The sequence below is a fragment of the Epargyreus clarus genome, unplaced genomic scaffold (assembly GCF_041222505.1).
Source record: "Epargyreus clarus isolate Ecla_fem2 unplaced genomic scaffold, WU_Ecla_fem_2.2 ptg000005l, whole genome shotgun sequence".
Taxonomy (NCBI): domain Eukaryota; kingdom Metazoa; phylum Arthropoda; class Insecta; order Lepidoptera; family Hesperiidae; genus Epargyreus; species Epargyreus clarus.
The window spans coordinates 12,604,629-12,618,406 of NW_027332213.1; the positions used below are offsets into that span (position 1 = coordinate 12,604,629).

At 36.7% G+C, this 13,778-nt stretch overlaps 1 protein-coding gene across 1 annotated transcript; it reads left to right on the forward strand.

Annotated features, from left to right (window-relative positions):
• Positions 1-119: 119 nt before the first annotated feature.
• On the forward strand, positions 120-4,331 carry gfzf (GST-containing FLYWCH zinc-finger protein). The gene is made up of 6 exons (XM_073073243.1): positions 120-276; positions 903-1,046; positions 1,803-1,936; positions 2,298-2,364; positions 3,680-3,883; positions 4,157-4,331. Exons 2-6 carry the CDS (start codon positions 906-908, stop codon positions 4,310-4,312), a joined length of 702 nt encoding a protein of 233 aa, XP_072929344.1. The 5' UTR covers positions 120-276; positions 903-905; the 3' UTR covers positions 4,313-4,331.
• The last annotated feature ends 9,447 nt before the right edge of the window (positions 4,332-13,778 follow it).

A 13,778-nucleotide genomic window follows, 5' to 3' on the forward strand; every position in this document is an offset into this window, starting at 1 on the left:
CGTTATCTTATAAGTGTCTTATAAATTATCAGCACATAAACGCAGCACTGATAAACGCAAAACACTGGGATTTTCTGACAGCTATATACATTTTTTTTTTAATAATATTTGGTATACAAAGTTTAAGTTAATGAATAGGTATCTATTTGCATGTGTCGAATTTTAATCCCATGGAATAAGTGAAAGGAGGTTCGAAGGCTGTTGTGTACGGTACGTAGATCGAGTCGCGTCGCAGTGCTCGGTCCCACTCCGCGCATAGCAAACGCAAACACATTGGTACGTTGCTTTATCTCATATTTAACTACTTCTATTGTAACAATGTACCATGACTAGTTATGTTAATCGGATATAAATTATTCATGACGATACCCTGAACTTGGTTGACTTCCGTGCACTTCGTTTTTCCTTTAAATCTGTGAATGAAATAAACATATCTATTGTTCTGTACTACTTAACTGCAACACACGTTCAGTTAACTACCAATATTGGACCATAGAATATCGTCATGATAATTAGTAGGGATTAAGGACGTACGCTAATGAACAACTAATTAAAAATGTGTGTAGATGCCACAATGTTTTAATTGATGTAGATAGATTAAGAATATTGGCAATTTATGTTCATTTGTTTTGTAATAGATGTACAAAAGAATATTGCAGACCTCTTGATGGTAGGTATACCTAAATGCCACAAATGCCCAAAAACATCTATAATCGACCTGCATGACATTTAAGTCCAGAAGTCCGTCAAAGATGTGTGTCTTTCTGCTTTTTACTAGAACCCTGTTGTAACACTGTTGTTTTTGTCAGACTAATCTATAATGTGTGCGACAGTAGAAACTGATGTGGTGGTAGAGTCAAAGCACCTTTTGCTACTATGACAAAAACCTAAGCTATTTCCAGATCATGGTGTTGAAGCTGTACGCGGTGTCGGACGGGCCGCCGTCGCTCTCGGTGCGGCAAGCGCTGGCTCAGCTGGAAATACCCTTCCAGCTCATCCCCGTCGACTACGGAAAGGGGGAGCATATGACAGAGGAGTATGCCTTGGTATAGTTTAATGTTTATAAGTTTGGTAAATTTTAACGTTTCGTACATATTTTTAACCAATTAAGCTATAATTTCCAGAGCAGAAAGTCCTATGTTACACCCGTTCTTATTAGTGATCGAAGTTACACCCCGTATTTCGTCCTATATCTATATTATTGGTCAATGTTATTTTACTAATATTCAACCTTTCATATTAAACATTAACTGATAAAGAACGCACAGTTCAAAATATGACCATTGATTTTTTTCAGTACGCACCTCTCTAAGGTCCATACCAAGTTTATATATTCATCTTGATCCAATAAAGATTAAAAGCTAAAACAGCGGCAATTTTATTTGCATTTCGTTCAATTTTTACTTTTATCGATCGAGACACTGTACGCATATCTAAAGACATTGAAAAACAGAGTTCTAAAGACGACATTATAGTTTACTGATTAATGATTATCTCCACTGCATCAAGTTATACTTGTACCTATATTTTGAAAAAAACCCACATAGTTTCCTGTTTCACCAAAACATAACGTATAGCGCACACTGCATTTTAATTAGGTTTATTTAAAATATCATTCGATACCAACTTATTTATGTATAGCTTGTAAAGTTTTACTAGTTCCTCCGTTTTTTAATTCAAATATATTGATACCTACTCATATTACGCTTTGCGAGAAAGCTGGTTAGTGAATATTTTATATTATGCCTGTCTAGGAATGCTGATACACAAGTTTGTACTTTCACTTCCGATGTTTGTTTCAGATGAACCCACAAAAAGAGATCCCGGTGTTGGATGATGACGGATTCTTCTTAGGAGAGAGCAATGCGATTTTGCAATACATTTGCGATAAATATAAGCCTGATTCGAACCTCTATCCACGGGATCCTAAGATCAGGTACTTTTGGTTACATTGCAAAAATTATAATAGTATAGGTACTACTACAAAATACTGATTATTATTTTAAGTTTCATTTACTTTTTATCAACACTTACAACAACGTACATAGGTACCTAAACAATGTTTTTCCTGTTAACCGCATACTCGTACACACGAGAATTTATTATCTGTACAAATAGTTAAGTAAATTACATAATAAATGTACACGACAGTAAACAGAAAGCCCTCTATGGGCTCTATGTACACAAAAAAAAAATTAAATGAAAACTATGACAATTGTATAAGAATTTATCAAAATATGCTGAATACACAATACAATAATGGATTCTTAATTAGCAAAATCATTGTCTTTTTACAGAGCCATCGTCAATCATCGGCTATGTTTCAATCTGTCTACGTACTATGCAAATATTTCTGCTTATACCGTAAGTAATACATGTTTAATAATTGGATCACGGCACAATAATTATAAGTACATTTTAACAATAAAGAAAGACAAACATACAAGATACGCGCGAAAAACATAACCCTTCCTTGGCAGTCGGGTAATAATATAAAGAACGATAAAGTAAACAAGACCTATTTAAAAGCAGATGTGTATTTGATGACTCAAGGAAAATAAATGTTTTTCCGCTTAATAAACGATCGATAAAATACAATACAAACATTAATAATTAACACTTGAGAGACAGAGAGAGAGAATTAAAAAGCTTGAGATAAGTAGATATCTATTTACTTAAATACTTTTCAAGAAGTCTTAATACAATATTATGCAAAGCTTACAACATTTTTATCCTTACAATACTTTTCATTTGTAACGAAATTCTAAATTTTATTCCTTATTGCTACGTAATATCAATGTTGATGAGTCCTAGGTGACACATTTCTTCAGATATCCCAGACACGCATTCGAACAGCAGTCAGAATGATATGTGCACTGGAATAGATAACAAATAAGGTTGTAAATTAGATAACAATATCTAACTGACAGATAATAGTTTTGGTTCCACAATCCTCGTATGAGCATGATAGGCAGCTTGGAGATTTTATAAGATTGAAACAGCAAATGGAAATGCATGGCAAATGGTCACTGTCTCTTATAAACATCTTTAACCAACTACGTATGGATATGGAACTACTGGGACTCTACCTGAAGCCGATTACAGGTGCGCTGCCACTCCACGGTCGCCTCGTATTTAATTAACTGAATAGCATAACACGGATCGTTAATGATTATAAAGCAAGGAATTTAAAAAGTACATGCATAGTAGTTAGAGTGGGTTAAAAATACTGCAATATATATTGGTACATGAAACAAATATCTAATATTCGTAGAAAAAGGCTTAGATAAGATTTATTTCATTGGTGTGGAAAGAAAGTGCTTTTAAATAAAGTAAGGCCAGAAAGTGCATTAGAAGTCTCTAGGCATCATCATTTAGAAATTGACTGCAGAACATCGACCTGCCTCCCTTACAAAGTAGTGAATTTCTTGAACTGCTAACATTGTGTCTGACAATAAGTATCCATAACTTATTAAAAGTCTATTTTTTGTTAATGATATTTAATTCTAAAAGCTCCTTAGATATAGGTTTGGTATGAAAGACAACTTTTATTATTTTCTACTTAATACTTGCTGTATGGGTCTTTCAGCTATGACGGGTCTTTAGTTTTATAATTATTCTTATCAAAACATTAATTATGTATACCAAAACATATTTACATATCAAAGTCACATTTTAGATGGCTCCAATATTCTACGACTACGAACGCACAGAAATGGGATTGAAGAAGGTGCATATGGCATTGGATGTGTTCGAAACGTATCTGAAACGGCTGGGCACTCGCTACGCTGCCGCTGACCATCTCACCATAGCTGACTTCCAACTGGTGAACACCAACATGACACTTGAAGCTATCGGTTTTGACTTCTCTAAATATACAAGGGTAAGTAGTACTAAACTACTAAATAACTAATTAAATCTTTATCAAATGTAAAAAAATGGAAGCTGCAAGCAGGCTGTCTACATATTAAGTAATTCTACAGATATCTAGGAATTTAATATCACATGTACCTTAGAAATTCAGACAGATGTATTGTTAAGAAATAATGATAAGCCATTATACTAACCAGAGCCAGAAATAGGAGTGACAATGATGCCACCGAATTCATACATGACAATAAATATGGCCTACTAAAATCATACGTTATTTACACAGATTCAGAAATGGTACAATGATTTCAAGCAAAACTACCCGAAGTTGTGGAAAATCTCAGAAGACGCCATGAAAGAAATACAGCATTTCGCAGCCAACCCGCCAGACTTGACGCATCTGAACCATCCCATTCATCCAGCTCGTAAAATAAATAAATAAATATAAACTTATTAACTAATTTGTTGAAGGAGTTTTTCTACCCGGAGTTCGACACACATCTCTTCAGAAATCCCAGACACAGATCTGAACAGCAGTCACTGTTGTTCATGCACTGTGAACAAAATATAGCCCACATTCAGTAAATTGCCGGTCAGACAAAACATTGCAATTAAACCCGTCTCTAAACAAAGGAGAAGTTATAAATACATTCGTATCAACGTCAGTATTATATTAAAGGATCCTTAGATATTTATACTATTTGTTATAAAATAGTGGAATGTTCTAATACGATTAGGCTACTGTAACTACTATACTATATAAATACTGATTTGATGAAATTACGGGATTGAAAACCTTCAAATTTTGCTCTTATTATAGAATTCCACCATTATTACGCAATTAATTATTAAATTCAAGTTTGTTTATATCCCAAAATTCAAAACACAAGATCGGCATCAAATAAGTTATGACTGACACCGATATAATATTTAATATTCAGGTATACTTACAAACTCTCCGATTTGTGCGCATTTCCTGGTAGTAATTTCTGGGATCGTCAAATCTTCAGTGTTCAACTCATTCGTTTCTAAAACATCATCGGGTAATGGCACTTCCTTAGGAAAAACGGGATCCTCACTCCTCCCTTGGATTAAATTACTATTTGCGAATTCGCAAATAAACAAACAAAGGACGACGATCGCGCACACACGAGACATTGTGGTTAAGTGCAATGAGTAACACTGAATTGGACCTGGCTATAGACGCTTGATATAGGGAAAAGTGTCGACATTCCGATTTATAAGCCTATACACCCGCATATGCAGCATTACCTATCAACATTATTGATAACATTAACTAGAAAACAACAAAAGGGGGTATATATGTCGGGGGCAGGTCTAGGCGTTGAAAACGGATGACGTAATACCAGATGCTGGCGGCACCTGCACCGGACGACATTCCTTATCGCCTTATGACCCATCTACCTGATTGCTTTACCTGCTCTTCCTATAAAAAGGGTTGAAGCACTTGATCAGTACGCATTTGGTTTGGATGCGTCTCGGTGCACGGATCGCTGTCTGTTTCAATAGACTGTCCTAGCCCTCGCTATGGTTATTTTGCTATATAGTAGACTTACTGACTATGATAACTAATTTTATTAAATTATGCGATGCCATATACTTGACCGACTGACTATGATAACTAATTTTATTATTACTGAATTACTGTTCCCCTTAATGTCCTAATCATCTTTTCCCTACATCAGAAGTGGGATGGACCTACGTGCCCACATGGTCATTGTGGCGACCAATGGTGACGTTTATTAGTTCGGGGCAATGGCGCGCACATGCGTTTGGTCATTTTCTTGGGGAGCCTTAGGAAGCCACGCCATCGGTAAAGCCTTTGATAGCCTTTGGATGCGTTGATTATGGCGGGACTGAACGCATGGAGCAGTGCAATTTAGGGTGGACCCTAGTGTAGTATGACAGTTTATTTCATACGGGCGACACGTTGCCATTTTGATACTTATAATCACTTTGGGGGTCTATTGTTTCAATTTATTTCTATCTTGTAATTTCATAATGTTCACCTAATTTTTGAGTGTTCACAGGATAAGAAACTACTATAGCTGCTTGTTGGTGGTATTGTAACGACACTGGACTTGTGTTGCCCGCGAACGTACCGGAAGGTGGCCAAATAAGGCAGGATACTTTTTGACTCTGGTAAAAACAAGGCGGTGAGCTAGTAAGTGCCTTTTCGGTAAGTGACTTTATTATTTAAATATAATTGAAGTACTTGACGATTTTTAAGAATTTGACCACCAGAAAGAATTTACTTAGTCTCTAAACGAATTTGCGGGTACATTCATTATTTCTTGTGAAAAATTTCTGAAGGTTGTCGCATTAATGCAATTTTAATGGTCTACACGTTGCTCAATGGAGACACTGGTGTGTAAAGGCTCAATAGATGTGTTTGTGATATGGGTTCGGCGAAGAGACGATACCGTAGAGTTCAGTGGCGCTCGCGTTTGAATTTAACGGTGTGTTGTATTGAGCAAGGTGAAGGTGGTTTAGGTTAGAACATTAAAAAATTGAGTTTTAATGTCCTTGATGAGCTTCCAGAGATCTCTCGTTTTTTTCTATATACAAATAAGGGGTGATTGGAGCTGAGCTGACTAAATTCATTTAAAGTAATTGCAATAATGACTTGAGAACTTGAGTAAACATGTTGATCGAATCTTACCAGAGGTAGTCGTGTAGCCGTAGTATGCGGTGGGCAGGCAGCTAACTATCTGTATTCATGTGAGTGGCTTTGCGTCAATGAAAAGTAACGGGAGGTTACTGGGCTATGCGTATCCATCGATCACATGTAGTGCTTAAGTGTCTCGAATGAATGAATTTGGTCTAAGGAATTATGTAGAAGGTATTAGTCAGCTAAGCTCTTGAGTTTATAAAAAAAAAAATCGTTGGAATTTATTTTACGCGTTTGAATGTAATATTAAAGGACTAATTCTTTTGTTTAAATGGTGTTGTAGAAAATGTGGAATCCTATACAGATAAGGCGACCGATCGATTTTGTGTAAAATTTTGTGTAATAAGAAAAGTAGTAGTAATGTAAAAGAGGTCGAATTTGAGTACGGTTGTATTGTGCGTTGAGAGACTATGTGATTTGAAATAACCTATTCATCATTAGACTTTTAGTTTTAACGTCGCGAATAACCTTAATACGAGTTAATCAGGATTGGCCGAGCGGAAATTTTAATATTCGCTTGGTTTTTCTGCCTTACAGGAACAGCACACGAGGTCGTTTGATTTGTCACGATGGCCATATCGCAGATGGCCAATAGGGAGTTGGTTGTAGTACGCTAAGAGATGGCACTAGCTGGAGACATCAAAAGTGGTTTGTCGGTGATTACGTTTGAGTATAAGTCTGCTCGACCCTCTAGCGAAGGTGGACGTTATAGGAAACTAGCAACGATGACTAAAACTATACTTTCCTTTCAGCTCAGTCTTCTTCACACATTTCGAAAAAAAAGTGATCTGTTTTTAGCTTTTTCCTTATTCTGCTCCGAAGCTGTATAACTGACTAATGTTGGTGTCCAGTGAACTTTTGCGTTTCTCCAAATAGGGTTCATAGTGAATATTTAACAATTATTGACCGTGTTCTAACATTTTAATTAAATATGTTTACAGATACCTACTGCAAGTGAGTGGTCGAAGAGCACGTGGTCCTTGTGTGCCCTACAACGCCACAATTTGGACCACCGTACCTTCATTTCTATTTTTTTCCAACAAATTATTTTCTTTTTTAAAAAAGATGCAAATTTGCGCACGTATGGAGTTTCTTGCGCCGCTTCTTCTCCATAGCGAAACCCCTTCCGAAGCGGTGGTAGTTTGTTGACTTTCAATAAGTATTCTAAGTATATGAATCAATTTTGAATAAATAAGATTTGAATTTTAAGGTTTGATAAAAGTAAAGCTAAAATAAACTAGTTTTGATTAAAAATGAAGAAAGAAATCCGACTAATTTTCAAGTACAAGTGTCCGTTTAAAGTCATAGTTACTTGATGGTGATCATTGTGTGTTGAAGTCCTTGACTTGGTAATGATAAGATTAGTTATCAGTAATAATAACCCTCCCCTTTCTTTTTCCATACATTACATAGTACCATTTTTTGTTAAAAAGCATCCAAATTCTCCGGCAGCGTCACATGTTCCTTAATATAATTTCATCCTGATAAAGAGGATTTATCCGTATTGGATGATATTCCGAAAATTAACTTGCCTAGTAATGATGTCTCCAACGTTAATATACCTAGTTTAGCTAGAAATTCAGATACATTATCTCGGAGAAGCTTAAAATTGACTTTGTAAGCTAGTTCTCAGACATTGCATAGTAACAATTCAAATAGGTAGATGAAACCCTATTTCTTGGTTCTCGAACGCTGTCTAATGACTGTGAAGAAACGTTATCTGTCGATTTGTCCTAATATGATGAAAGAGTAAGAATCTCATTTGCTTTTGCGAGGGACGATCTAGACCAGCATTGGATGAGCTGTAGGGGTCTCATTTGCTGTTGTGAATGACGATCTAGACCAGCATTGGTTGAGCTGTAGGGGTCTCCTTTGCTGTTGTGAAGGACGATCTAGACCAGCATTGTGTAGCTGTAGGGGTCTCCTTTGCTGTTGTGAAGGACGATCTAGACCAGCATTGGTTGAGCTGTAGGGGTCTCCTTTGCTGTTGTGAAGGACGATCTAGACCAGCATTGTGTAGCTGTAGGGGTCTCCTTTGCTGTTGTGAAGGACGATCTAGACCAGCATTGTGTGGCTGTAGGGGTCTCCTTGGGTTTTGCAAATGACGATATAGACCAGTATTATTAAGTTGTAAGGATTTCATCTATGCTAGAAGAGACTACCTAGTATGGTTTAATTTACTAGTGTTATACAGTGGATTATGATGAGCTATTGAAATGGGTTTCTTTTTCTTCATGTACCGTATTTGCTCTTGCAGACATATAAAGATTGTACCTACGCACGAGGACGTGCGATTGTCAGAATGGCCGTGTCGGGGGCAGGTCTAGGCGTTGAAAACGGATGACGTAATACCAGATGCTGGCGGCACCTGCACCGGACGACATTCCTTATCGCCTTATGACCCATCTACCTGATTGCTTTACCTGCTCTTCCTATAAAAAGGGTTGAAGCACTTGATCAGTACGCATTTGGTTTGGATGCGTCTCGGTGCACGGATCGCTGTCTGTTTCAATAGACTGTCCTAGCCCTCGCTATGGTTATTTTGCTATATAGTAGACTTACTGACTATGATAACTAATTTTATTAAATTATGCGATGCCATATACTTGACCGACTGACTATGATAACTAATTTTATTATTACTGAATTACTGTTCCCCTTAATGTCCTAATCATCTTTTCCCTACATATATTTAAATAAAACAATATATACATTAAAATGTAAATATAAATAAAATATATTTTTGTAGTAGGAATTAGCTCATAGCCCGTTCGATGGTAAGTGGTCACTGCCGCCATAGACATGTGTGTGACCAACGCCATGTCAAACAAGTTCTACCCGGAAACAGATTACAAATGTGTAGTCATTCTGGACGATAAAAAATCAAGATAAACTATCATTGGCCTCAAGTATAAGTCAGACACAGAACATTAAAATGTATGTAGTCAAAATCCAAAATAAACACACATTTCAGCAATTATTAGTACCTAAAATCATAAGCATATTGAATTTAGGAACTCACTTGATCTTAACCATTCCCGCACACCTGTAACCGATATTAATCAATACAATAAATGGAACGTGGGCTTAAAATATCTTGTTAAAGTACCGTTAAATAGGTTTAACCGTTTCCAAGGTTAACTCGATTAAACAAACAAGGAAAACGGGTTTTTGATTTTTAGTATTTATTGTTGAAATATGTTTGTTATTAGAAAAACTGTCGATGTGAAGATAGAAACACAATATAGGTACTATAATTATACAAGTAACAAGTCTAAGTCTTGGATGATTCATATAGTTTTAGCTGCATGAAGTAGTATAAACGGTATTCACTAGTACTATTCGATTTTGGATTGTTATTTCCTGTTATGCAAATGATTAGAACGTGAAATACATAAACAACTTATTTACTTTATGCTTGGTAACGTGACAATTTTTATTTCGTGTAGTTGCTGAGGTTGTAGGAAGTGTAGGAACTATTTGTCAATAACTCTTTTGTTAATCAACAATTTAATCACTAATTCGTTCGCCTTTGACTTTATAATCAAACTTGTTAAAATGAGCATTACCATGTCAAAAACCACGAAGTCCACGTCCATTCCCTTGGAAGTGTGGAATCCATTCTAGATAGTATCAAATTCCTATTTATATTCTGCGGGAAACACATATAATTGAGAACTAATGTTAAATGCTTAGATTTGTATTAACTCCCTGTGCTAACATACTCGTCACAAACCAAACCAAAACACAGCAGCTTTTAACCCTTATATACAGGTTCAAGAGGATCAGAAAGATCCTGTACATGGAGTTAGTTACAGATGTTTATCGGCCTCAGTGGCCACTTATCGTCAGGTGAGAGCCCGTTTGCTTCTCCAAATTAAATAAATTTAGGTACTGGTTTACTTAACTAGATTAAGTTTAATCAACCTTTTTTTTTGTTTACGAGGGGGAAATCTTCAAAAGGTACCCAGTGCCGTAGGAGTGACACAGTATTATGTGGGATTCTTACCGCACTAAAACTTCCCGGTGGCCGTCCTCAGCGTTGCCAAGAGGACTCCGGGATCTCCTACGGAACGCAACCGGAGTCCTCTGAACGCATTGCCCGTTCGGGCACCGCCTAGGTGAGCTTCAGGACTTACCACACCGTCTTGTGTTTACGACGGTATGCGACCACACACACCGTCGTCATTCCCGGAGTTACTTGCTGGACGCCTCGACCTCCCAATCTTGCCGCCCGCAACCCCGGAAGCCCTCTTTTAGTCGCCTTTTACGACAGGCAGGTTATACCGTAGCCCTATTCTAGTCCAGGGACTACAGGGACAAAGTTTAATCAACCTGTATAAACTATTACATGTTGCCTTAATGACCGCCCTTGTCCAAATTCTCAATTTTTCTAGTTATCATATCTAGTACAAATGAAAAATGTCGACATCCTAACATCGGAAACTTATCGATAATGAAAAATGAAGAACAAATATTTAACCCAGTTACCAAAAGGCAGTTAGTGTTTGTTCACACTTTTTTAATTTTAGCAAAGTAGACATTATAATTAAATTGTTATTGTTAAGTAAAGGATAACCTACATTATGCAATATAAAATATTGGAAATGGTTCGATTTTGAAGGAACGCACGCAAATATAGACTTGAAGAGGGTGATATAACCTTTCTACCAATTCTACCTTTTTTTTTATTTACGAGGGGAAACCTTCAAAAGGTACCCGACGACGTGGGAGCGACGCCGGGTTATGTGGGACTTTTAACGGTGGCCGTCCTCAGTGCTTGATAGAGAACTCCGGGATCTCCGATGGAACACAACCAGAATCCTCCGAGCGCGATGCCCCTATCGGGCTCTGCCCTGGGAAGAGCAGTTTACGCTCCTCCCGCACACCTGGTATTTACGATGGTATGCGGCCACACACACCGCCGTCCTTCCTGGGGTTGCTGACGTTTCGAGCTCCCACTCTTGCCGCCCGCAATCCCGAAAGCCCCCTTTTAAAATAGTCGCCTTTTACGATAGGCAGGGGATACCGTACCCCTATTCTAGTCCCGGGACTACAGGGACAACTACCAATGCTACCTATAAACTATTTAGAATTCCTGGACAAAATTTCAAAATTTTGTAAAACCAATATTAGGAGGTGTAACTATCGGCATCAGCGTCTCATATTGGTTCATTTAAGGCATGGATGCACAGAATATTGAATTCTATTCCAGAATAAAACCAAAAAAAAATATGTTTGAAAAGTAAATTGAATCAAGCGCGCGCTATTTGAATCTAGCGCCCAAAAATATTAAGTCCAGTAACATCGCTTGCCGCCTTTATATAAAGTTCAAAATAGTAGAGACATTAAGAATTTTCTAGCGCGGTGTGAGCTAGCGCGATAGCAATAGTCTCGAATTCTGAATTTTGTTGCAGTGTTAACCCGTCAAGTGCCGTGTATAATTGTGTTGTAATAATTACGTCATTATTTTAGCTATCAAATCTGTAAAAAAATTTCTGAGGTATAATATTTAATCAATTATTTTTGATAATTTATAAAAGGATGGGTTAAATTTAAGTAGGTACTATAATTGTTTTAGGTGCTGTGTTAATCCTAGCCAGGATTAGAACCCAACATGGAGAAGCCAGGACCTAGTAAAAAACGTAAGGTTAAAGATGAAAATCGGCAGTTTCAAGAAATTTGGACTGAGAAATACTTTTTTGTATGGTCGCATAACAAAGTCGTTTGTCTAATTTGCAAGAATTCTGATGCGATTGCAAAGGAATATAATGTAAAAAGGCACTATGAAACGCAGCATCCTTCTTTTACCAAGTTTACAGGCAAATTAAGAAAGCCAAAAATGTTGTCTTTAAAACGGGAGCTTATTGGTCAGCAAGCTATGTTTACAAAACCCATTCAAGATTCAGAAACAGCTACAGAAGTTAGTTATGAAATTTCTCGAATGATAGCTAAGCGAAGTCACCCCTTCAATGATGGCGATTTTGTACAAGAATGCATAGAAATTGCCGCTAAGAAAATTTGTCCAGAAGCAGCAAAAAAGTTTGAGAAAATTCAACTGAATCGTATGACTACTCAAGATTTTGAAGTCTTACAAGAGTTATTAGGAATGTGTTCATTGAAAGGTCAAACCAAAGGAGTTGATATACTCAATGTACTTTTGGATAAGTGTTCAAAAACTTATTTGGATTTATCAAAATTATCGGGAGTTGCGACTGACGGTGCTCCTTCGATGTATGGTGTTAATTCCGGGCTAGTTACTTTGTTGAAAAAGCATCTGCAAGAAAAAAACATAAACGCTAAAGGTCTCATGCAGTTTCACTGCATTATACACCAAGAAGCCCTCTGTTTTAAAAAAAATGAATTTCAAAGTGTCATGAAAGTGGTAGTTTCGACTGTAAATTTCATAAAATCACGAGGACTCAATCACAGACAATTCAAACAATTCCTTGATGACATCGAAAGCAAATACGGAGATTTACTGTATTATAAAGAAGTAAGGTGGCTAAGTCGTGGATTGACAATGGAACGATTTCTAAATTTAATAGAAGAAATTGGAATATTTCTGGCGGAAAAGCAAAGGGATGTCCCGGAACTTAAAAATCCTGATTGGCTGTGCGATTTGGCTTTTTTAGTTGACATTACAAATTATTTGAATGTCCTGAACACACGACTTCAAGGCAAAAATCATCTGCTATCCCAGCTCTAGGCTCATGTAACATCATTTCAATGCAAGCTGACACTTTTCAGATCACAATTGAATTCTGAAAATTACAATCATTTTCCGAATATAAGAAAATGGGTGAAAAAATCAACAAAACTGCGATTAATTTCAGTTATGCAGAAAAGCTAGATAATTTGATTCGATCTTTTCAAGACAGATTTTCGGAGTTTAAAAAAGTGTAATCTCTGTTGGACATATTCAGCATTCCTTTCATGATTTCAGTTGAAAATGCGCCAGAGTCAAAGCAGTTAGAAATTATCGACATTCACAACGACCAAGATTTACGCAACAAATTCAACGATGGAGACTTGCTGAACTTTTGCCGCTGCATTGATAAAAATATGTACGAAGAGTTGCGCATAAACGCTCTGAAATGTGCCAGCTTATTTGGTTCTACCTATATATGTGATAAAACTTTTTCAATACTAAATAATATTAAAACAAAAAATCAAAACCGCCTTGCAAATGAAAGTTTGGAATGAAAACTCTTAA